Source organism: Halichoerus grypus, chromosome 7 (assembly GCF_964656455.1).
Source record: "Halichoerus grypus chromosome 7, mHalGry1.hap1.1, whole genome shotgun sequence".
In the NCBI taxonomy this organism is placed as follows: domain Eukaryota; kingdom Metazoa; phylum Chordata; class Mammalia; order Carnivora; family Phocidae; genus Halichoerus; species Halichoerus grypus.
Window position 1 is genome coordinate 86,756,337 of NC_135718.1, and position 26,631 is coordinate 86,782,967.

The 26,631-nt window shown below is 41.1% G+C and overlaps 1 protein-coding gene across 1 annotated transcript in view; it reads left to right on the forward strand.

Moving 5' to 3' along the window:
• DNAH14 (dynein axonemal heavy chain 14) overlaps nucleotides 1-26,631 on the forward strand; it is a 346,072-nt gene that overhangs the window by 268,046 nt on the left and 51,395 nt on the right. The window contains exons 65-73 of the mRNA XM_078078658.1: nucleotides 4,465-4,605; nucleotides 5,488-5,703; nucleotides 10,421-10,651; nucleotides 11,358-11,479; nucleotides 13,183-13,427; nucleotides 16,446-16,867; nucleotides 16,946-17,132; nucleotides 23,167-23,403; nucleotides 25,114-25,199. Coding sequence (XP_077934784.1) covers nucleotides 4,465-4,605; nucleotides 5,488-5,703; nucleotides 10,421-10,651; nucleotides 11,358-11,479; nucleotides 13,183-13,427; nucleotides 16,446-16,867; nucleotides 16,946-17,132; nucleotides 23,167-23,403; nucleotides 25,114-25,199 — 1,887 coding nt within the window. The remainder of the gene's footprint in view (nucleotides 1-4,464; nucleotides 4,606-5,487; nucleotides 5,704-10,420; nucleotides 10,652-11,357; nucleotides 11,480-13,182; nucleotides 13,428-16,445; nucleotides 16,868-16,945; nucleotides 17,133-23,166; nucleotides 23,404-25,113; nucleotides 25,200-26,631) is intronic.

A 26,631-nucleotide genomic window follows, 5' to 3' on the forward strand; every position in this document is an offset into this window, starting at 1 on the left:
GCTCCTGCTTGTCTCCCACACCATGGCAGTGCCCAGGCAGCCTTGTTTGTTCTTAGAGGCTCCCAGAATTCAGAATTAGTGTCCCAAAGGGGAGCATGTGAGTCAGCACCTAGATCAGGCTCCCTGGAATCCTGTGTAAGTAGTTTTTTTCAGGGACAGATTGGGAGATGGGTGTTTCTGTCTGAGCCCTCGGCACTGAGCCAGTTAAGAACCGTTTCTTGGTTTGCTGTAGTTCTATGGGACCCACAAACGCAAGCCACCAGAGACAGGTGCTCAAGTGGTATATCCTCTGGACCACCGCCACCAATGCCGGGGCACCTACCAGCCTCCCAGGTCCCTGGGGAGGATCACAGTCAACCCCTAAACGTGTGCTAAACTAGAAGCCTGACCCGCAGGCCGCAGCCTCTTTCAAATAGCTGGGAGACAGGCATTTCTATCTGCCTCCTCTATGCTGAGCCCTGGGGTGCTGAGGCGGGGGGGTGGGGGGAGCCAGTTAGAAAGTATTTGCTCCAGTCGGGATGCAAGCACTCTTGGCTTTCACTCTTAAAAGTTGAGACACTAGAGGTTGGGTTCAAAACCTTTGCCCTCAGGGGGAAGCTGGAGTTGTGAGTTCTCCTGTTTGTGTCACTGTGCCAGGGGTGAGGATTATGGTGAGAGTGTGTCTCAGCCTTTCCTGTTGGGATGTGAGGACTCTTCATTGGCCCAGAGTGTCGGAGTTGCTCAGCTAGTTTCTGGATTTCTTTCATGGGGAATTTTTCCATGCGTAGCTGTAGGTTTGGTGCATCCGCAGGCGCAGGTGAGTTCAGATGCCTCCTCCGTCACCATCTTGGACAAGAGCTCCCTATTACATATTCTTTCATGCTTGGTATGTTCGATTTTGGTATTTACTCCAGTTCTCCTGATATTCATGATTTTTTTGTGTACTTTTTGTATTTTCATTCATTTACCCAACAAATTCTTATTTATAATATTGTCCATTTGTTTTTCCTATTATCAAGTGGTAGGACAGAAAAAAGTAAACTCTAAATTTCAGTCAGAACCGTACTTATTAATAGGCTACGTTCCCTTCCAGCTCGCAACCAGGGCCTTCACAAGAAGTTTCTAATATTTTAACTCATTGAACTCAAAAAAGTGTATTTGAAATGTATATAAAATGTTAATGGATACACTTAGTGTTTTAAAAGTGACTGTAGTAGTTAACTCCACTGGTTTGAAGCCCTTCGTTGAGATTTTCTTCTCACTCAGTTATGTACCGCCTCCCATTTTTAAAAAACTAGGTCTTTTATTCACCTGGGCCCTAATATAAAAAATATTTCCAAAAAATCTAGGGAACTTTAGGGGAAATAAATAATGCCACGACATATGATATCACATGAGCATTCATTAAAAATGTTCCTTTGGGGAACATAGTGCCTATCATAAAAGGAAATTTCATGGGTTTACATGAAAAGATGTTCAGCATCACTCATTGTCGACCTCGGAGAGTTGTGGACCTGGGGCGGCGAAGGAACTAAGGAAAAAAGACGACGGTAGAGCGAGGCACAGGGGACCCTGAGCAATCAGCCTGAGGTGCCGAGGTTTATTTTCCATAATCTTATATACCTTCTACAGCGATATAGATCTATAATGATTTACATCAGGGGCTTAGTAAGGCACATTCTTCCATGTACATAGGATTAGTCCAGCGAGTATGATAACAATCTTTAAAGCAGGACAAAGGAACAAAGAGGGGAGTGCACAGTGTGCTGTTTACAGGACAAGGGAACAAAGAGGGGAGTGCACAGTGTGCTGTTTACAGCTGGCTTCCTATCTACAAAACATCTTCTGCTGCGTACTTTAGAACTGACCACACACGTCCCAAGGGCTGTGGGAAACAGAACACCACAGCAACCACTGGTGCATGTTTGTTCAGACTCCGAGATCTCTGAGAAAACTGGAGATTGCAGGGTTAAAAATAACCCAAAAGGATCAGAGTGAAACGCCCTTGGGACATGTGTGGTCAGTTCTAAAGTACGCAGCAGAGGATGTTTTGTAGATAGGAAGCCAGCTGTAAACAGCACACTGTGCACTCCTCCCCTCTTTGTTCCTTTGTCCTGCTTTAAAGATTGTTATCATACTCGCTGGACTAATCCTATGTACATGGAAGAATGTGCCTTACTAAGCCCCTGATGTAAATCATTATAGATCTATATCGCTGTAGAAGGTATATAAGATTATGGAAAATAAACCTCGGCACCTGGGGCTGATTGCTCGGGGTCCCCTGTGCCTTGTTCTACTGTCGTCTTTTTTCCTCAGTTCCTTCGCCACCCCAGGTCCACGACTCTCAGAGGTCGACAACTCATCATCAGGGAAATGCAAATCAAAACCACAGTAACACCTCACACTTGTCGGGATGGCCAAAATCAAAAACACAAGAAACAACAGGTGTTGGCGAGGATGTGGAGAGAGGGGAACCCTCATGCTCTGTTGGTGGGAATGCAAACTGGGTGCAGCCATTGTGGACAACAGTATGGATCAGTGGTACTGATCACTGCCATATGATCAGTAATTCCACTACTGGTTATTTACCCAAAGAATGTGAAAACACTAACTGGAAAACATACATGAACCCCGATGTTTATAGCAGCGTTATCTACAATAGCCAAGATATGGAAGCGGCCCAAGTGTCCATCGACTGATGAATGGATAAAGAAGATGTGGTATATATACTATAAAATATTACTCAGCCATAAAAAATGAAATCTTGCCATTTGCAGCAACGTGGATGGAACTAGAGGGTATTATGCTAAGCGAAATCAGCCAGAGAAAGATCAATGCCATATGATCTCATTCATATGTGGAATTTGAGAAACAAAACAAACGAACAAAGAAAAAGCCAAAAAAACAGACTGTTAACTCTAAAGAACACACTGATGGTCACCAAAGAGGAGGTGGGTAGGGGAGTGGGGGAATAGGGGATGAGGATTAAGGAGTGTGCTTGTGAGGAGCACTGAGCAATGTATAGATTGTTGAGTCACTATATTGTACACCTGAAACCAGTATAACACTGTACGTTAACTACACTGGAACTAAAAGAAATCAAATGACAATACAAAGCAAAAAAAAGAAAAAGGAATTTCATTGTGTTTAATTGAATCGGTAAATCCTACACTTGAATATTTATATAGCTCACTAGGTCATGAGTAGCAAGAACATTTTCTCAGAATAATCAAATCAGAGGGCATGAGCAAGCAAACAAAAACAGCATTTTATATTAGAGTAGAAACAACTGAGTAATTATTATGGGTGAACCAGGAATAAATAAATCGTTAGAGTAATCATGCCAAAAGTAGCTAATGTGTATATATATTTTTTTAATTAGGTATTTTCACCAGGATAACATCTTTAGAATAGGAGGGGGAATTATAAATTAGAAACTGCGTTCAGTAAGCACAATTTTGTACATATGATTTCATGAACATACTGTGTTCAAGTCTCTATGCTAAACACTGTCTTCAAAGATTTTGAGAAGACACAAACATCTTTCAAAAATATAAATATAAAATATAAATAGCAATATAAGGATAATATAAAGATAATAAGGCACAACCCAAGAGATAATATCAGGCAATTAATAATTACTTCTCACGACTGTTATAAACAGTACGTCAGTGTGGATGTGACAGGACTGAGGCTTCGTGACAGCTAGAATGTAATATGAATTTTAAAGAATGCCTCGGATCTACATCCCTTTAAGGAACGATTTCAGGGTAAGGGAAGGATGTGAGCCAAACCCCAGAGGCAAGAACATTTAAGAAGTGTGGACAAAATGCGGAAGAAAGCAGTCTGGCTAGAGGGTAATATTGGAAAGGAGACGACACTGGGGAGGGAGGTTGGGGTCGGATCAGGGAGGCTTTTATTGATGGAGCCAAAACTTCGGGCCATATCCGTGGGTGATCATTTCTATAGAAATTCACCAAATGCTTTTGAGCAAAGGCATTATCAAGATAAGTGCTAATTTAAGAATATCATTTTGTCAGCTATTCATGACGATACCTTTCCCCCAACAGCCCAGGCATAGTTTAAGGCCCCTTTATCCTACCAGCCTCACTTCAAAACCCCATTAGTTCCTCCGGGCTGGTCAGTGTATCTGGAATGAGAAAGTTCAGTCATTTTCTTGGAGAAGGAAACTGGATATAACATTCTCTGTGTGAAAAAGAAATCAGAAAATGATGAATCTTCAAATGCTGAGCTTGTATGAAAGCCTGTTGAGGAAAGTGGCATTTTAAAAACAAACTGGAGTATCAAGGAATCATTTATTTACTGACTACATTTTTATTGTTAACATAGCCCATCTCTCCAGGAAGATTTTCCAGGATGTGAAAATGAAGTGGCCATGCACTGTATTTATATAAGTGACAATTAAACTCTTGAGGCAAAATGAGAGTAGTAGTGTGTCTCAATAATGAATGAATTGTCTTTCAGGTTGAAGAACATCTGCTGTTTTTGCAAGCAGCCTACAAAGACGTAGTTGCTGAAAAACAACTCTTAGCCAACAAAAGAAAACTGGCCACCAAGCGCCTGCAGTGTGCATCTATCCTACTAACCACGCTGGAGGATGAGAAGGCATGACTCTCTTTGGCTCTGTATCTCCTTCAGTAATTTCTCCCGGGCTTGACAAGCCCCAAGATGCTATTTCACCCAAGGTTGTATTATGTACCCCCTAAAACTATCTTATCATCCAGTTGTTTTTTACTGAGATCAGTAGGCACTCGTGATAAAAATAAAGGAGTTCTGGTCAAGTGTCTTAACCCAGAGGCAACAGACTACAAGGATCCAACCTGACTTTCTCTTGCTCCCCAGACCGCAGTTCTCCAGTCTGATGAGGTCCACGGTAAACTGTCAGTAAGCTTTCCCTGTTGAGCACAGGGACAACCGAAGCCAAATGCATAAACCAAGAGTGGCTAAAGGGGATGAGATGTCATAAGGAAGAAGAACATTTTATTCTTCTCTGTCAATCCTCAGACCTCTTTTATCTCTTTTTTTAAATTTCTGCTGATCTTCTCTAAGATTCAACTTTCTGGTCTTAAAATAGCTTTTACTTAATAGGATATTGAAAGCGTCAAATGAGATTTTCAAAGTAAAATTCCTGTTAGACATGGAAGGATTTAATAAATATCGGTAACTAGTATTATGGAACCCCATTAATAATATAATGAATTGTTATTTTAAAATTATCCTGCTTTATGACTCAGAGGACTTGACGTGGCTATCGGTGCTAACAAATGTAACACTGTTGACAAATCCAAGAATAGGACTCATGTTCCCCTTAGAAAACTGTTTGTTTTCTAATATTATCCAATACTAATTTTAATGCAAACACAGCATGAGAACAGTAATAGTAATAGCAATGCTGGATCCAAGTTGGAGACCATGAATATCTTAAATGTCTCATAATAGTATATTTTATGTCAAATAACAAGAACTCATTTTTATTTTAACATTTAGACTCGATGGCAAGAAACAATCAATCAAATAGACAAGAAGTTGGAAGGAATTTTGGGCGACATACTTATTTCTGCAGCGTGCATTGTCTACACTGGAGTGTTAACAGCAGAATTTCGCCAGTTAATTGTGAACAAATGGAAGACTCTTTGCCCTAAAAACAACATTTCTTTGTCTCCTAACTTTTCCTTAATTGAAGTCATGGCACAAAAACACGAGGTAGTAACATGTTTCTATTATCCAGTTAAGTGGCTGTTGTTGATTTGAATTTTGGGTGTAAATGCATTTTTTTTTTTTAAACTGGGATCCTCTCCCCAAATTGTTTTGATAAAGGAAAATACTGTAATTTGTTCCAGGTCTTTAAAAAAATTTTTTTAAATTATAGTTCTAATGCTGCAGCTAGTTACGTCTCTTATTTATCATCCTCTGGGCAAAAGTCACAGAAAATCCTCTTACTCACTGTAATCCTACTGCCTCGCCCAGTTTCTGTCCCAGAAGCCCCTTTCATTAATAAAATTGGTGAACTCAGGGCGCCTGGGTAGTTCAGTCGGTTAAGCATCTGGCTGTTGATTTTGGCTCAGGTCATGATCTCAGGGTTGTGGGATCAGGCCCTCTCTCCCTTTCCCCCTCCCTACACTCGCTCACTCATTCTCTCTAAAAATGAATAAATAAAATCTTTTAAAAAAAAAGTAAAATAGGTGAACTTACTGAGCCACAGGTAGTATTCTTAGAAAGAGCCAAAAACATAGACCTCACATTTATCAATAAATATTTATTGTCTATCTATCTATGTTGAGGGGATAAAAAAGAAATACACCTTTTTTTTATTCATCCCCAAAGAGTAATTTTATTTTATTTTATTTTTTTTTAAGATTTTTTATTTATTTATTTGAGAGAGAGAGAGAATGAGAGACAGAGAGCATGAGAGGGAGGAGGGTCAGAGGGAGAAGCAGACTCCCTGCCAAGCAGGGAGCCCGATGCGGGACTCGATCCCGGGACTCCAGGATCATGACCTGAGCCGAAGGCAGTCGCTTAACCAACTGAGCCACCCAGGCGCCCGCCAAAGAGTAATTTTAGATTGATTCCCCCACTGATAACCCAACTTCAACTGACCATCCAATCTCAGAAGCAAATACTGGCTTCTCATTTTCATAATGCTAATAACCAACTTAAACCCAAATATATCAATAATTACATTAGATGTAAGTGGTCTAAAAGGTCCACTTAAAAGGGTAAGATTCTAAGACCATATAAAAATATAAACCAAAGCATAAAACAGAAACCATAAGTTATTTAGAAAGGACACATCTAAAACGTAAAGGTTGACAGTAAAAAAAAAAAATGGGAGGAAATTTACCACAGATTACCAAAAAAGGACAAAATAGACTATAAGGCAAAAAAGGATTACTAGAATTAAATAAGTTTATGTTACAATAAGAATTCATTTAAGTCTCCAAGAATGTTTTATCAATTCTGAATTTGTACCTACTAATAAGACTTCAAATAATTTTAAAGCACACATTAAAAGAAATATAGATAAAAATGGACAAATCTACAATCTTAGTGAAAGATCTTAACACACTTCTTCCTATAACTCATAGAAAAAGAACACAAAAATGAGTAAGAATAGAGAAAATTTGAGCAACATAATCAGCAAACAGACTTAATGAGCATACACAGGACACTGCAGCCTACACCTGAAACCTACACATTCTATGCAAGCACATGTAGAACACTGTCCAAAACTGACCATATAACCAACCACAAAAAGTTTCAACAAATATCAAAGGACTGAAATCACAGAGTACGTTATCTGTCCAAAAGGCAACTAAGCTAGAAGTCAATAATTAAAAGCGTCTTTGAAAATCCCCATATTTCTGGAAATTAGGACATACACTCCCAAACTAACCATAGGTCAGAGAAGCAATCAGAATTGAAAAAATGAAGCATTGGTCAAAGCTTTTCCTTTGAGACTAGAAACATATCCACCGTCTCCACTGTATCTAACACCCTAGCAGAGATCCTAGATAGTGCAGTAAGGCAAGAAAAAGATATTAGGATTGGAAAAGAAGAAAACAAAAAATAGAAATTCTTGCAGATATGTACCTAGAAAATCCAAGAGGATCTATAGATACATCATGAGAATTCATAAAAGTTTAGTAAAGTTTCTCAATGTTTCTGGAATTGAAGTCAGTATACAGAAACTGATTGCATTTCTCTACACCAACAACAAACAGGGTGCACAATGTTTGTAGATACCATTTATCATAGCATCAAAATGAATCCGTCAAGAAGTTGTGTGAAACTTACAGAAATAAAACTATAAAATAACTATTGGGATAAATTTTAAGAAACCTAAATAAGTGAAGAGTTATGCCATGTTCATGAACTAAAGGACTCAGTATCTTGAAGCTGCCAATTCTTCCCAAATGGACTGTAGATCCAGTGTAATCCCAATCAGCATTCCAGCAGGTAGGGGAGCAGGTATGTGCTTACCTGACAAACTGATTCTGAAAGTTAAAAGAGAAGGCAGAGAGCCAACGTGTCTAAGATATTGTTGATGAAGAACAAGGTGGAAGGACTTGCTGTATCAAATATCGACATTTAGGACATTTAGTTGGGACAGTGGAATTATTTATCCATTTGTGTCCCAGTGCAGGACAAACACCACCACCAATGGGGCAGAACACAGAGCCCAGAAACAGACCCACCCGTACGTGGACATCTGATTTATGACAAAGCTGATACCGTAGTGCAGTGAGGAATGGGTAGTGTTTTCAATAAATAGTGAATATCCAGAAGCAAAAAAAAGAAAGAAAAAAGAAAGAAATTTGATCATTACCTCACACCATATATAAAAATTCAATTGCAACTGAATTGTGGACCTAACTGTGGAAGGCAAGTTAGTAAAGCATAATTTAAGAGAATATGTTCATGACCCCAAGAAAAGATTTTTTAAGCAGAACTAACCATAAAGGAAAACATTAATTGAATTACATTAAAATTTAGACTTTCTGTTCATCAAAAGACAGCACTCAGAAGATACAAAGAGAAGTCAATGAATAGAAGAAGATATTTGCAATAAAAAGAACTACTACCAATCAGTAAGCAAAAGACATACAAGCCAGTAAATAAGTGGGTAAGAACCTTGAACAGGCGGCTCACAAAATCACCAATAAACAGTTGAAAGGTGCTTAACCTTATTATTCATTAGGGGAATGAAAGTTAAATCTAAAATGAGATACGGTAACACATCAGCCAAAAGGACTAACATTTGAAAGACTAATAATTTTAAGAGCATGGATATGGAGTAACAGAAATTCTCATACACTGCTGGTGAGAATATAAAATGCCAAAATCATCTTAGAAAACTGACTTTAGCTACAAGTATTAAAAATACACATCCCTGGGGTGCCTGGGTGGTTCAGCCAGTTAAGCATCCGACTCTTGATCTTGGCTTGGGTCTTGATCTCAGGGTCGTGAGTTCAAGCCCCATGTTGGGTTCCATGCTGGGTGTGTAGCCTACTTAAAAAAAAAAACCCATGACCAACATTGCTAGGTGTTTATCCATAAGAAATGCATATGTAAGTTGATCAAAAGGATATAAAAGAATGTTCATTGTAGCATTATTCATAATAGCCCAAAACTTGAGAAATACTCTAAATGCCCTCACCAGTAGAATGGATAAATAAATCTAGGTGTGTTCGTAAATACAGCAGTGAGAATGAATAAATACAGTTATAAAACAACACAGATGAGGTCAGACAGAAAAGGGAATATCTTGAAGATTGCCTTTATCTAAAGTTTCAAAATTAGCCAAATGAAATTAGAGCATTTAGGACTTTGATAAAACAATAAAGAAAAGCATGGAAGTCAAAATGATTTTTTTTTAAGATTTTATTTATTTGACAGAGTGAGGGAGCAGAAGCAGGGGGAGGGACAGGCAGAGGGAGAGGGAGAAGCAGACCCCACTGAGCAAGGAGCCCGGCGCAGGGCTCGATCCCAGGACCCCAGGATCATGACCTGAGCCAAAGGCAGCTGCTTAACCGACTGAGACCCCCAGGTGCCCCCTGATTGGTTTTTTTAGAATAGAAACTCTTGGGTCAGAAGTTTGTCTCTCTCCCCGCACTGACCTTGGTTCTCCTGCACCTGTGCAGACGGAGCTACTCCTGGGTTTCAGGACTCTTCATCCCCTGTCCGGTTTCCTTTTGTGTAGACTTCGAGAGCATGCAGTTCTTCACAGGCTTAGACAAAATACTACTTTCCTTTAAAAACTGACACGTATCCTTGGCTTCTCCGGGGACGCTCTGCCACCTTTCACTGGACCATCCCCGGGTCCTGTTCCTTCTCTGACCTCCATGAGCCTTCCTGGCTTTTTCCTCCCAACCTGCTGGTACTGCCCTGAAGTCAGAGCTGCAGGCAAAGACTCTGTAAGGATGAGAAGTTTATCAGTCTTGGAGTCAGCGTCTGAGTCAAACCCTGGGTCTGCATCTTCCTCCGACAGGATGACCGTGGGCAGACCCCGGTTCCTCCTCCCGAGAAATGAGCGTTGTTGTCACAAATGAGCTAGATAACATACGTGTGTGCTCGGCAGGAGGTGGGTGTACAACAGAGGAACTGTAATTACCTCTGTATCATTCTGTGTTCTTGCATGGCTCATGTGTGCATTCGAGCCCAAGATCCTTGGGAACAGTTCTTAACTCTCTCCCATATCATCTTTGTTGTGATGGGCATTTGTCCTTCCTGATGAACAGAAAAATGTCACTTAGTGAATAATTACTCATCTTACCAAAATTTCATATCCCAGCATTTTAAATTGTTCATCTCCTTCGTCCTTTTAAAGAGTATTTGATTTTTCTAAAGGCAGTGACCCTGTAGGATCCTGAAGATGTGAACAAGTGTATGAAACCGTAAGGTACCAATGCTCTCGTTCCAGATCGGCCGATGGCATTCTCAGGGGCTCCCCCTTGGTCAGTATTCAACCGAGAACGCCATCCTGATCAAGAACGGCCTGCAGTGGCCGCTGCTGATTGACCCGCACAAGCAGGCGTACAACTGGATCCGGCAGATGGAAGGGCCCCGGCTACAGGAGCTCTCCATCAAGGACAGCGGTTACATCCAAACAATTGAAAATGCTATGAAAACAGGAGGGAGTGTCCTCTTGCAGGTATTTGGGCAGAATGGCCTCACTCCCTAATTCCATGCAGCTGACATATACACTGTGTGCCCCGAGCATAGAAACTAAAAGCTTTGAGTTACAGGTAACTTTGTCAGGGAAAAAATAATAAATAAACAGGGGCGCCTGGGTGGCTCAGTCGGTTGAGCATCCAACTCTTGATTTCGGCTCAGGTCTTGATCTCGGGGTTGTGGGATCGAGCTCTGTGTTAGGCTCCGCAGTCAGCGGGGAGTCTGCTTGGAGAGTCTCTCTTTCCCTCTCCCTCTGCCCCTCCCCCCTTGCGCATGCATTCTCTCTCTCTCAAAATACGTAGAATCTTTTTTAAAAAATAATAAAATAATAAATACAGTGACTTTTCAATGTTCAATTCTCTCAGATCAGGCTTTCTTTGGTGTCCAAATACTAAAAAAATTTACTTTTTATTTTTCTTAGAGACAAGAAAGAGTGGGGGAGGGGGAGCAGCAAAGGTAAAGAGAGAGAGAATCGCAAGCAGACTCCCTGCTGAGCACAGAGCCCGATGTGGGGCTCGATGCCACGACCCTGAGATCATGACCTGAGCCTAAATTCAAGAGTCAGACGCTCAACCGACTGAGCCACCCAGGCGCCCCAGATATACATTTTTTTAAATGCTCTGTCTTTTTAACTGATTGATTTGTTATAAGATGAGCTTTTTATTTATGTCTGTTGGGTTTTTCAGAATCTCCCTGAAACATTAGCTCCAAGTTTGAAGGCAATTTTGAAGAAGGATATCCATCAGAGAAGAGGACAGTATTTCATAAGGGTTGATGATTCTGAGATTGAATACAATTCCAAATTTAGGTAAAGTCTCTCCCTATGAAATTGAGTCAAATGTTCATATTTTTTAAGACAAATACTATTGAAGGCCTGTATTTCCATACTGGTAAGCTTCTCCCGGAGGAAAGAGTGAGGTTGCATTGTGAACGTTTTGTCTGTCTGCGTGTCCGGTTGCCCTCATCAGCACACGGAATAGAGAACTGACTTCTGTTTATCAAGCTTTCCAAACCAGCATTCTCCATGCTGTTCCTGATAAGACCCACAGGTCCAGGGGGAGTCCCCAGAAGGTGTACAAAGCCTGGCCCCACTTGATCAACAAGAACTCCAGTTGATCTGTTTGCCTAACATTTTATTTCAGCAGGAAAACCTTCTGCTGCTTTAAAAAACAAAATCCATATTGGATATCCAGAGCAAAAAGAGATTCCGCATGGGCTGATAAAAACATTGTATCCATGTTCCCAGCAGCAAGGGACCTTCCGGAATGCAACCCCCACCTTCCTACCTCCCCCCCTTGCCAACGTCACAAAGCTCTTTTATAGAGTCAGATTTACTTACCACTATAATTCCCACTCTGCCCTTGAATTCACTGTGTGAGCGAGTCGTCAGCAAGGGGAGCTGGAAGATGGGTTTACTGATGCCCAGCCGGTGCACTCCACTGCCTTACAGGGGTCCTAACACTCTGAGTGCTTGCGTGGTCCGTGGGTCCTTGCCCCTGGGCCGGGCTCCACAGCCTTGCCCCTCACCACACTTACACAGCCTGGACTCCCCTCGCCCAGCCTCCCTCCTTCTTGCAAAGTATGTTCCTCAGAACAACATTCTAGGGTGTCACTCAAGAAAGGGCCCCATACTTCTTAAAAGCGCTAGGCTAAACCAACAGGATTCTTTCCTCCAAGGACATGACACCCCTTCAATGTGACAAACACTCTCCAGGGCGCAGCGTTCTGCAGGACACGGTTCTTCCTTTCTCCCTGAACATTATTGCTTGAGCAACAGCTCTAGGAAGGCTAATGATGTAACATTTTGCTGAATTGCCCACCTGGTGCCCATGTTCGATTGTGTGTTTGAGGAGGTGGTGGAGGGCACCCCTGTGGGGGGCAGACAGGACCCGGCTCCCCACTCTGTCACTGTGTGGCCACGGGATGTGAGCGACTTATTGAACCTCTCTTCATAAAATGGAACGAGGAGCTGTCCCTGCTGGGCTGCGTTGCTGGGGAGACTAAGCAAGGTCAAGAATCACTCCTGACCCTCCCTCCCACCCCGGACCACCCCACTCCAGACTCACTCACAAACCAGTCTCCTGGCTTCCTTCTCCCCCACCCCCCAGCCTCCCACCCAGGTTACTCTCCGGGCAGCAGTGGTCCCTTTAGGGAAGGTCGTCCTCCCTTTACTCACACCCTCCACCAGGCTCTCACTCACTCACAGCAAAAACCACAGTATTGACAATCATCTAACGGCGGGTCAAAGCTCCTACTAGCTAGCACTTTACTTTCCTCTGTCCCAATGTTTCACCAGATATAGTGGGGACATCTTGTATTTCTTAAAGTTGTAAATAGCAAACGTATTCACACAGTGTAAAGCAAGAGCCTCTTCTGTGTACAAGGCTGAACTACACTAAAAATTAACCTTCTTTACTTCCAGGAGAAATATTTTTTCCATTATTTAATTAGTTTCATTTTTTTTTTCCTCTACAGACCCTTTGACTAACGGGTGCCTTTCTCATTCTTTAGGTTATACATATCTACAGAAATAGACAACCCCCATTTTCCTCCATCAGTGTATAACTTTGTTACAATGATCAACTTCACCGTAACATTCCAAGGTTTGCAAGAAGAGCTCCTATCTACCATATTAACTCATGAAGTTCCTTCCTTAGAAAATCAACGTCTCCAACTATTGGAGAGTATTTCCCTCGATGCTACAACCCTTGAAGAACTAGAGGAAAAAACGTTGAATGTACTGCAGAACGCACAAGGTTAGTGCAGGTCTTTAGTGATATTAGGAGACCTTTGTGTACCTCTGTGAAGGACGGAATGAAAGCTCTAAGAACCACATTCTGAATTGGTACCCAAAATATCAGATCTGCATTTTCACCAGATAACTGATTAATATGGGTGGAAACACCCCATTTCTAAAATTAAAACACTGTGGATGTTGATGTTCCTACATTCCTACCTCTGCTTTAGCTCATTATACTGTATGACATTGGCCACGAGATAATCATGCAAGATGTAAGAAAAATCTTATGGAGGCCACTCCGTCATATATCTGACATCTGTTATATGTATCAAGTTAGATTGTAGAGACCAAAAGATGAGGTTTTCCCCAAGTATTAATAATTAAAATATACCAGGACAGAATCCAGTGACTTACTCATATGTGTCCCATTAAAATATGGTGTTTTATTAAAACAGCAGTAGAAATTATTTTCCTCTTCAACACAAACCATAGTCTTTAAATTTTAACAATATAATTTCTAAACAACTAAATCTAAAGCACTGTAAGTTCCTGGGGGCACACTGACCTATCTGCTCCTAAAAGTGGATCTGGATATCCAGTTTCAACATGCAGGATGAGGTACCCCCATGCTAATAACAATGCTCAGACACTGGGTGGGTGTCCTACAATTCAACTCCATTCTGACCCGATCTACCCCTTAAGGTTTCAGTCGGACAAGGCTGCCCCTCCCCACACATGGGCTCCAGATAGAAGTTCCAGCAAAGCCCCTCCTGAGGTTTGATTAGTTCGCTAGCAGACTAGAATTCAGGACAACACCTGTTTGCTCACTAGATTACTGGTCTCTTCTGAAAGGATGAACTGGGAACAGCCAGGTGAAAGAGATGCGTGGGGCGAGATGTGGAGGATGGATGCGGGGCCTCTGTTGGGGGTCACTGTCCTGTCAACCACCCCACCCTTAGATGGAGACTAAAGTCACCTAATTAACATAACAAAAGATGCCTTTATTCCTCTCATCCCCAGGATATTCAGCACTCTAAGCCAGAGATGGGGACGAAGGCCTCCTGTATATTTCCTATTATATATACAGTATCGCAGCTCCTGACTCCTCTGTGATCAAATACTTTTTATCTAGCGGTGGATTGCCATTCTCTCTTAACTGGTGACTCAGTGGGGCTTGAAAGTCTCTCCGATACTTTAGTTCCCTCTTAAGGCTCTGACTGTATTCCTTCCTATTTTAATTACACCTAATACACTATTTCTGTGTAACACACAGCTGAGCCATGCTTCTGTTCATGACAAGACTAGGACGAGGTTGCGTTGACCAGGTTGTCACATCTGTTTCTCTGGGAAGGTTGGAATGAATCAGCAGCTGATCACTCCTTAGGGAGCAAAACCAGGACACCTAGGGATGACGTGACCCACAGGAGGTGACTGTTGGTCTAACAAGACTCACAAGTATAGCCTCTCCTGTTCTAGGAACCACTGTATGACAGATGTCATGTTTGGCTGTAACTTTTGCCTAAATTGGACAAAAGATAGATTTAATGAGACAAATGGAAAGTTGTTTATGATAACACCCATCACACTATAAGATTTTTTTTAAAGACTAACCTTTTACAAATAGTGGTTATAATATAAATTGTTCTTGAAAAAAAACTAAATAAAAAGACTCCTCGATTTGGTACATATTTTTTCCTCCCTTTTCCCAAGTTTTAGTAAAGTAGATCATCCTTACTGTCTCTTTGTAAATAGTGTATCTTTAGGGTGGCCGCCCACTCCTTGTGGGCAATGGTGTGGTGGGTGGGGACTCAGAAGTAGCCCACAGCCGAGGTCCCAACATTACTAGAAATCTTCAGTAAAATCAATCAGAATATGGTATCCAGGTCATGGAATGTAATACTCCCATAATTCCTTACAATGATGATATGAAGCTGTGTTTAGTTCTTGATATGGATGTAATTTTTAAATGTTTTTGGTGAGGTTTGATGGGGTCCAGAGCCAATGGCCAAGAGAGAATTCTTGAGACATCTTTGGTGCAAAATGGTGGTTTTATTAAAGCACGGGGATGGGATCCGCGGGCAGAAAGAGTTGCTGTCCTGGGATTGTGAGGAGCAACTGGTTATATACCTTGGTGGTTGTGGAAAGTGAAAATAAGAAAAGTTCCCAAAGGACTTTCATATGCTAAAGAAGATCCTCAGGACACTGGAGGCCTTGCTATTGTCAAAACAAGGTGGTTTTTCCCTCTAGCAAGGCATTCACTTGTAGACAGTGAAGACAGTCGGAGCTTCCTGGAGGAACCTTATGCTCAGCCTGCCTCAAATACTTGGCAATGGGCTGCAGATTATAAGGACATTTGATGGTGTCTACATCTCCTTCTGCCTTTGTTTCCCACATCAATACCACACTTTAAGAGGACTCTTTTCAAACTAACGTGTGTGGTGTAAGCATCAAGGATAGTGAGGAGTCTGTAAATCGTATCATTAACAAAAGCACTTGAGGAAAATGGGAATGTTCATAAAATAGAAGAGTTTATAATGGAAATAGGAGAACCGTCTTGAATGTTTGAAAAGGAGAGAATTATTCTGTTTCTAGAGCAGTGCTTTTTTTCAAAAGGTAAGTTGTAACCTGTTCATGGAATGAGAAATCAATTCCGTTGGTCATTACCAACTTTATTGTTTAGTAAAATAGAAAACAGTAGAGGATATCAGAATGCACGTGCTATTTTCTGGAAATTTTGTCTCCTTGTCTATGCGGATGATGGGTCATTCCTTATGACCAAGTGGCTACTTATCATGTGCTTATAATGAAAATAGCATCCATCTACTAAAGTAATATAAAGAAGAGATGGGGGGCATGTGTGCTATTAACCAAATTATTCAGAAATACAACCTGTCTTCATTGAGCAGCCCATCTCCCAAATAAAACCACCAAAAATCCGGAAGTAAAAAACTCTTATGGAAAGATTTCAGAATGAAGGAACTGCATTTAATATTCCAGTGGGTTTTATTTAAATTCATTTTTTGTTTGCCTTCAGAATGTGTGTTAGATGATGAGGAAATCGTAGACATCTTAAGAAAAGCCAAAATGACTTCAAATGAAATTTCAAAGCGCATCAAAGCAACAGAAAAAGCGGAAAGTCAAATCCAAGAGACGCGCAAAAGCTATCTCCCCATTGCTACCCGAGGTGCCCTGCTCTACTTCCTGGTGGCCGGGCTCGCCCAGGTCAACTGCATGTACCAGTTCTCCCTAGACTGGTTTCGCCAAGCGTTCATTCAAGCAGTAGTCTCTGGAAGAAAAGAACAAGAAGAACCCGGCTCCAAAAGGGAGAAGATGTCTCTGAAGAAAATTCGTGATACTACAAACCTCTCAAAAGAACCGAAGTTAGAAAGTGAGGGAAATCTCTCCCAGAGACATCTTAAAAATTCAATTGATGTGTTGACAAGAAGTATTTTTAAGGTGAGACATCCTTGCATGTGAATTTTGCATATGTATTTAATCTAGGCCGGCTGGGCTAACTCTCCATTTCCCCTCTAGGTGGTCTCTTCAGCTCTATTTAACCAACATAAACTGTGCTTCTCCTTCCGGCTCTGCATCACAATCATGCAAAATAACGCTAATGGTGATGACATCGGGTCCCTACCGGATGAAGAATGGGACCTCTTCCTACATTCTGGCATGTTGATAAATATTAAAGGTGTGATGCCCCAGGTCAAACTTAATAGTAAGTAAAAGGTACTGCTCTGAGTTCTGTTAAAAGCCATTAAAAACATGTTTCCCTGAAAAACACGGAGAGATTTTTAAGGTGCTCCAAGTCAGTGCTTCCATGTGGGTTAAACTAAAAGCAGCTGAGGTCAGGTGTGACGTTTAATTCATTGCTGTGTCCTTATATGTTGAGCACATAATTGGTACTCAGAAATTTCTGAATGAATGAGTGGAAGGCATTTGCCATGGTTATTGTAATCCTAATCTGTAAAGCTGAACGCCCAATGCTAGACCTTAGGGACATGCACGCGTGTGCACAAGCACACACGTGCACACACACGTTGATTAAATACCACCTAGAGTGATATTTTTAGGCTTCCAAGTGCAGTGGACGCCTCGTGGGCCGGCTTTTCTGCTGCGTGACCTTGTCTCCTGGTCACAGGTGGGTGGTTCAGGAGTAGAGTCCTGATGGCACTCAGACCCACCCTCCTGGAGACCCGGTGTCTGACCGTGAGGCCCAGGGCCTGAGAACTGCCGGATGTTGGGTTAACAGTGGTCGCTGGTTCGTCTCACGTTGGTGCTCGGTTACTCACATATATTTTTTGTGACTTAAAATTACAACACAGCATAACGTCAACGTACTTCATGCCACTGAACTGGACGCTTAAAAATGGTGAAGAAGGTAAATTCTATGTTGTGTATTTTACCACAATTAAAAAAAAATAAATATACTTAAAACTGTACGACACAGGAGGATTTGAACAGATTCCACTGTTCAAGTGTGGAATCTCTGGGAGAGATTTCCCTCACTTTCTAACTTCGGTTCTTTTGAGAGGTTTGTAGTATCACGAATTTTCTTCAGAGACATCTTCTCCCTTTTGGAGCCGGGTTCTTCTTTTTCTTTGCTTCCGGAGACTACTGCTTGAATGAACGCTTGGCGAAACCAGTCTAGGGAGAACTGGTACATGCAGTTGACCTGGGCGAGCCCGGCCACCAGGAAGTAGAGCAGGGCACCTCGGGTAGCAATGGGGAGATAGCTTTTGCGCGTCTCTTGGATTTGACTTTCCGCTTTTTCTGTTGCTTTGATGCGCTTTGAAATTTCATTTGAAGTCATTTTGGCTTTTCTTAAGATGTCTACGATTTCCTCATCATCTAACACACATTCTGAAGGCAAACAAAAAATGAATTTAAATAAAACCCACTGGAATATTAAATGCAGTTCCTTCATTCTGAAATCTTTCCATAAGAGTTTTTTACTTCCGGATTTTTGGTGGTTTTATTTGGGAGATGGGCTGCTCAATGAAGACAGGTTGTATCACTCTAGTCACCTGCAGTGTCTTAGGAAAATTCCTGGAAAATTTGAACCACAAAAACTATGCTTGTGCAAAATGCTTAGGCAGAAATCACCACGTGTAGAATCTGTTCAAATCCTCCTGTGTCGTACAGTTTTAAGTATATTCATTTTTTTTAATTGTGGTAAAATACACATAACGTAGAATTTACCTTCTTCACCATTTTTAAGTGTCCAGTTCAGTGGCATGAAGTACGTTGACGTTGTTGTGCTGTGTTGTAATTTTAAGTCACAAAAAATATAAAGCTAAAGGTGGTCTGACATTCTCACTGAGGAAGAAAAGGTGGTGGTTCTGAGACTATTAGCAAAGACTTCAGTCAGAATGGAAATATCAAAGAATTGCTCTGGCAGATACCAGACATTTGGAGAGTTTTGTTTTGTTGTTTGTTTCTACTTGTACCAAAGCCTGGTATAAAGTAGATGTTTGGTAAACGAATGTTGAGTTAATAAATGCTCTTGTGAGTTTACCAAGATTCTTGGGCTTGCCAAAACGGACAACAATGACTCAATATCTTAAACCAAAATAAAAATTAAAATGTCTAGAAGGATTCTGGGGTATCTCAGAAAACAGCAAGGAAAATGTGAGTAACCGAGCACCAACGTGAGACGAACCAGCGACCACTGTTAACCCAACATCCGGCAGTTCTCAGGCCCTGGGCCTCACGGTCAGACACCGGGTCTCCAGGAGGGTGGGTCTGAGTGCCATCAGGACTCTACTCCTGAACCACCCACCTGTGACCAGGAGACAAGGTCACGCAGCAGAAAAGCCGGCCCATGAGGCGTCCACTGCACTTGGAAGCCTAAAAACATCCTCAGTATATTTTAAGAAACAACAAAAATGTAATAGCTTCCATTTTTCTAGTTATACAAGTAGTACGTATTTATTAAACAAACCATTCCAACCTACAGATAAGCAAAAAGAAATAAATAATGTAATTCCACAATCTAGAGATAATCACTATTAATATTTCTGTGGGTTGTCCTTCCACTAGTTTCCCTCCATATATATATTCTTTACATATATTCATATTCATATAGGAATATTCATGTGTATTCTTTCAGGTGACTTTGCTGTACAGATTTACTTTTTTCGAAATTAATAATATGTCAAAGGTAGCTTCCTACATCAATAAATATACTTAAGACTTTTTAATGTCTGCACAACATTCCAATATTTGAATGGACCAAAACTTATGTAACCACTCTCTCAAGTTAGAGACTTGGGTTTCCTATTTTTTCTTATGCTAAACAGTAAGCACAATGATTGACATATAAAGTAGCTTTTCTGACCACAACAGAATGAAACTAGAAATCAGTATCACATGAGAAATCCAAAAATATCTGGATATTAAACAACATACCTTTAAATAACCAGCAGGTCAAAGAAATTACAAGGGAAATTAGAAAATATCTTGAAACAAATAAAAATTAAAATGCAATATAACAAAACTTACGGGATACTGCAAAAACAGTACTAAGAGAGAAGTTTATAAATGCATACATTAAAAAAGCAGGTCTCAAATACACAACCTAACCTGACACCTCAAAGAACTAGCAAAAAAAAGAACTAACCAACTACAAAGCTAGCAGAAGGAAGGAAACAATAAAGAGTGGAGCACAAATAAATAAAATAGAGCATTAAAAAAAATAGAACAATCAGCAAAACTAATAGCTGGCTTTCTGAAAATATTAACAAAATTGACAAACTCTTAGCTAGATTAACAAGAAAATAAAGGAAGACTCAAATAACTAAAATCAGAGATGAAAGCAGGAACATTAAAACTGATGCCACAAAAATAAAAAGGATGATAGGAGACACTACGAAATGTTATATGCCAACAAATTGGACAACCTAGAAGAAGTGGAAATGTATAATCTACCAAAATTTGAACAGACTTATAACTTGTAAGGAGATTGATTCAGTAAGCAAAAATCTCCCAACGGAGAAAAGAAATTTTTCTTTTCTGCACTGGATGCCAGTGCTGGGCCAGATGGCTGCACGGGAAAACTCTACCAAACATTTAAAAAAGAATAAACACAAATTTTCCTGAAACTCTTGGAAAAAAAAAAGAAGAAGAAGAAGAATGATGAGGAGGGAATACTGCTAAGCTTGTTCAGCATTTCCCTGATACCAAAGCCAAAGATTCTACAAGAAAAGAAAACTACAGGCTGATATTTCTGATGACTATAGATGTCAAAATTCTCCACAAAATACAGCAAACCAAATTCAATAGCATAGTAAAAGGATTATACACCATGACCAAATGCAATTTTTTCCTGGAATGCAAAGCTGTTTCAATATAAGAAAATGAGTCAATGTAATAAGCACATTAACAGAATGAGGACAAAACCACATGACCATCTTAATGATGCAAAAAAAGCATTTGATAAGATTCAACTCTTTAGTAATTAAGAACAGTCAACAAACTGGGAATAGAAGGAAACTACCTCCACACAATAAAAGTCATTTGTGAAAAACCCACAGCTAACATCCTACTCAGTGGTGAAACTCTTGAGTTTTTCTCTAAGATCTCGAGCAAGGCAAGGATGCCCCCTGCTCTCACCACTTGTTTTTAGCATGGAAGTTCTAGCCAATGCACTAGAGAAAGAAAGAAAAGGCATCCAAATAGGAAAGGAAGAAGTAAACTATATTTGTTCACAGATGACATGATCTTACATGTTGAAAACTCTAGTCCATGAAAACACTGTTAGAGCTAGTAAACCAATATAGCAAAGTTGCAAGATACAAAACCAACATACATCATCAGATGCATTTCTGTATTATGCATTTCTATATTATGCATTTCTATACATTAACAACATATATAATGCATTTCTACACATTAACAACAAATAATATGAAAAGGAAATTAAGAAAACAATCCCATTTGTAATGGCAGCAAAAGGAATAAAACACTTAGGAATAAGCCTAACCAAGGAGGTGAAAGACGCATATACTGAAAACTACAAAACACTGCTGAAAGAAATTGAAGACAACACAAATAAATGGAATACATTTACCATGTTCATGGATTGGCAGACTTAATATTGTTAAGATGTCCATACTAACCCAAAGCAATCTACAGATTCAATGCAATTCCTAACAAAATCCCAATAGAACTTTTTGCAGGAATAGAAAAATTCTTCCTGAGATTCATATGGAATCTCAAGGGACTCCAAATAGCCAAAACAATGTTGAAAAATAACAAAGTTGGAATCATCATACATCTTGGTTTCAAGCTATATTATGAAGTGGTGATAAAACAGCCTGGCACTGGCATAAAGACAGATAAATAGACCAATGGAATGGAACAGAGAGCCCAGAAATTAAGACATATATGGTCAAATGATCTTCAGTGAAGATGGAAAGAGCACTCAATGGGGAAAGGACAGTGTCTTTAACAAATGGTGCTGGGAAAACTGGGTATCTACGTGCAAAAGAACAAAATTGGACCCTTATCTTATACCAAATACAAAAATAAACTCAAAATGGATTCAAGATCTAAACATAAGACCTAAAACTATAAAACTCTTAGAAGAAAGCATAAGGGAAAAGTTTTATAACACCGGACTTGGCAATGATCTCTTGGATATGACACCAATGCTCAGGCAACAAAAGCAAAAATAGACAAATGGAATGACATCAAACTTAAAAACTCACCATCGACAGAATAAAAAGGCAACCTACTGAATGGGAGAAACAATTTCAAATCCTATATCTGGTAAGGAGATAATGTATAGAATATATAAAGAACTTCGACCGCTCAACAAGAATCCAATAACCCAATTTTAAAACGGGCCAAGGACCTGAATAGACATTTCTCTAAAGATGAAGCACGTGAACAGATGGTCAATATCCTCAATCATCAGGAAATGCAAATCACAAGACCATATCCAGTAGGATGGCTACTGTAAAAAACAAAACAATAAACCAGAAAATTTAAAAAGTGCTGGCGAGGATGTGCGGGCATTGGAGCCCTCGTGCGCTGTTGGTGGGACTATGAACTGGTACAGCTTTCACAGAAAACAGTATGGAGGCTCCTCAAAAAATTAAAGTTAAAACTTGCATGTGAGCTAAGAATGCCACACTGGTTATACAGCCAGAAGAACTGAAAGCAGGGTCTCAGACTGCTCTCTGCACGCCTGCGTCCCCAGCAGCAGTGTTCACATAGCCAGTAGGTGGAAGCCATGAGTCCATCAGGGGACACACAGAACACAGTGTGTAGTTCCAAGGGAGTATCATTCAGCCTTTAGAAGCAGGAGACCCTGGCACCTGCTACAGCACGGATGAAGCTTGAGGACACGACACCGAGGGAAAGAAGCCAGTCACCAAGAGACAACGACCATGTGTGTGATTCCACTTACCTGAGGCATCCGAAATCGCTGGAATCAGAGAGAGACAGAGAGTACAGTGGTGCTGCCCAGGGGCGGGGGAGGGCTGTTTCATGGGGGCAGAGTTTCAGATTTGCAGGGAAAGGTCTGGAGATCCGTTTCACAACAACAGGAAGGTACTTAACATGGATGAACACGTACAAATAGTTCAGAAGGTAAATGTTAGGTGTTTTTACCACTATGAAAAACTTGCCATTTATGTAATTAGTTTTATGTAAAACCCCTTTTCCTTAAAAACAATATTTATTTAGTCTGCCTTTAATGAGTAACTCAAAGGTAAAGGGTATCGGCCCTCTCCCTCTTCCGGTAGGCATGTATGAGACGTGCGGCAGTGGGCATCTGCAGTGGGTGTCGGAATCCCAGTGGAGACAATGCCGGTATGTCAGCAGTGAGCTCAAGCCCTTCTCTCTCCTGTGCAAATCCCTGCTGTCCAACGTGCCCCAGTGGGAAGCTTTCAAAACCAGCCAGGCTGCCTATTGCCTGATGAGCATCCCTTTTCCTCCAGAAAGTGCCTCAGTGGAGGAGAGTAAGAGATCACCGAAGGAAAGTAAGAGAGCATTCGATGTTTTATTTAACCTAACCAATGTGCATGGGGATGGTCAACTTACTGACGTAGCTCAGTATCCCAGCAGGAATGTAGCTCTGCTGTGAGCTTCTGCCCCAACATAGGACCCTTACACCCATCTCCTCTGCTCTTGTCTCTGGGATGGGCAGCCGGAAACAGAACCGCTGGGTCAAAAGCATACGATTTTTTTTTTTTAAAGATTTTATTTATTTATTTGAGAGAGAGAATGAGATAGAGAAAGAGAGCATGAGAAGGGGTAGGGTCAGAGGGAGAAGCAGACTCCCTGCCGAGCAGGGAGCCCGATGCGGGACTCGATCCCGGAACTCCAGGATCATGACCTGAGCCGAAGGCAGTGGCTTAACCAACTGAGCCACCCAGGTGCCCAAAAGCATACGATTTTTATGTGAACTGTTGCTGCCAGGTTGCTCGTCTTAAAAGTCCGGGATAATTTACATTTCCAGCAGCAATACATGACTTCTCCTTTTCCAAGAGGGGTATTGATCTTTTCTTAACTCTTGCCGATCTGAAAACTTTAAGGTACTTTAATTTGGATTTCCTGACTAGCACCATGTTTAAGTACCTTTTCAGATGTTTGTAGTGCATTTGGACTTCCCTGTTCACGTACTTGGCCCATTTTTCTTCTGAATTATTCATTCTTTTGTGGCCTTCTGTAAGAACCCTATTGGCATAACAGATAATCAACTTTTTGTTTTGTTAAAGATACCAACCTGTTCATTCAAGTATTTTTAAAAATTGGCCAGTGACTTTTGGATTTGTTTATACTCTCTCTACCAGGCAATGGGGAAATGTCTGTATGGCCAATTACATCTACTTTCTTTCTTTTATAGCTTCCTGATTTCCAGTTCTGACTAAGAAGTTCTCCTCTTCCCCTAGAGTTTTCTCTCTAGGTCATTATTTTGTAAAGTGAAGATCTTTTTATTCGGGGGGAAAAATCAGATTTATCAATTTGTAACTAGATTTTCGTGTATCATGGACTTTTTTTTTTAAGATCAACACACCCATTTTAGCCCTATTCAAAAAAGCTATCTCTGTAATCCACGTTGTGTTTAAAGTTAGACACGGGGAAAATACATGGAAGTAGTAGGAGGCAGAAATGATAGGTACACCAGGATAGTTGGAAATGCACACGTAGGACCCCTTTGCAGACTCTACTGCAGAGGGGGCAGTATTAAAAACACAGATCTGTAAAAAAATTTGAGAGTCTTGTTGCATTTCCACCTGATTCTCATTTCCAATATCTTTATAGGTAGATTATGACGAGAACTTTCTAACCTCTAGAGTTATTAGTTTATACTCACTGGAAAAACCTCACACATGCAGGAGCAGGTTGTAAAGTGTTGGCCTGCCCCTGCTTCTCCTGTCAGTTGAGCGTCCGACTCTTGATTTTGGCTCAGGTCGTGATCTCAGGGTCGTGGGATCAAGCCCCGCATCTGGTGCTCAGTGGGGAGGCTGCTTGGGATTCTCTCCCTCCCCCTGCACCCCTCCCCAACCTGCACACGTGTGCATGTTCTCTCTCTCTCTAAAGTAAATAAATCTTTAAAAAAAATTAAAAATAAGACATGTTTTTAAAACAAACTTTAGAGTTTTATAAGAGAATTTTCATTGTGTGTTTCTCAGTGATCCAAGGCACTTGATTGTTCATGTCTGTTTCTTTCCCTAAATTATATCTAGCTGAACTTCTGGATGAAAAGGAAGAAGTACGTAGTCCTGTGAATTTCCCCTGGGAGAAACTCAGTGCATTTCAGAGACTTATTCTGGTAAGATGTGCTGTGAGAAAACAGTGATTTTCTACATGTTTTGAGCACTTTATCAGTAAGTTAAACCATTCAAGTTTAAAATTTTTTTAGCAAAATGTATGGATTTTTCAAGTACCGTTCACGTTAGCGGGGCACACTCACACTCCGATCAGGTGGCACTCCAGGCCCCCTCTGCCCCCGTGCACGCCCCCCCCCAGAGAGGAGGACTTGGAAAACGGGTGCCTGTGAGGGATGGAGAGTGGTGGTTCAGTGCCTTCACCCCGTCCCTTCGGGTCCACCTCCTGCAGACTGTACACCCACGCTCTGCTCTCCACGCCATCAGCGGTCCGGGCACAGACCCAGCCTGTGAGGGCTCCGTGTCAGGAAGCACGTCCATCCTGCCACTGTTAATAAAGGTGATATTTTACCTGACTCCTCCTGCTTCACAATCGCGGAAGGGGGGTGCCACTGGGGATGCAAATGGGTGTCGGCCATGAGCCCCTTAAAACAGCTAAAGCTTAGGGTGTGCTAAGCATTTTGCAGACATTGTTTCATGTAATCCTCATAATAATCTTGGGGGGGAGCTATGATTATTTCCCCCACATCACAGAATTAGGGGGCCAAGGCTTAGAAATTGCCTAATGGCTGTGACACCTGGGGGGCTCAGTCGGTGAAGTGTCTGCCTTCAGCTCAGGTCATGATCCCAGGGTCCTGGGATCGAGTCCCGAATCAGGCTCTCTGCTCGCTGCCCCTCTGCCCCTCCTTCCTGCTTGTTCTCTCTCTCAAATAAATCTGAAAGAAAGAAAGAAAAGAAGAAAAAAGAAAGAAGAAAAGAAAAGAAAGGGGGGAGAAAGGAAAGAAAAGGAAGAAGGGAGGAGGTGGGGAGAAAGAGAGAGAAAGAAAAGAAAAGAAAAGAAAAAAAAAGACAAGATGAGACCGCTAACAGAGCCAGGATTGAAACCCAGAGCGTTTGTAAAACCTGGTTCCCGGCAGTAACACTACTTTTCCCAAGGGAGACCATCCTCGTCCTCGGTTCATCCTCATGAGCCTGCAAAGCTTCTTTTTATTTCTGCATCTGCCATCTAGCTTAGGGATGGAGAAACCCCTCCTCTCTCTCCCCTATCAGCCCTGACTTCATGCAAACGCCAGCCCGGACAGCCGGTCACCCTTCAATTTCTGCATTAAATTTTATTTTTGTCTAACACTTTAAAATTCACTCCAGAGAGAGGTTGCCCCCCAAAATTGCATCTGGCTTACAGACATTTCACTTTGTTTTGTTTCTGCAATGATTTAAGTGTAAATTGTCACCAGACAAACGGGTTTGAACCTCTGGAGATCTGTCTTACGAGACTTCAGAGTCTTTAAAGAGAATGAAGATATCACACACGACTTAAAAACTCTGTGTACACTTCTATCTTGAAGTGAGTTGTCTTCTATTTGTTTTACTGTGGCA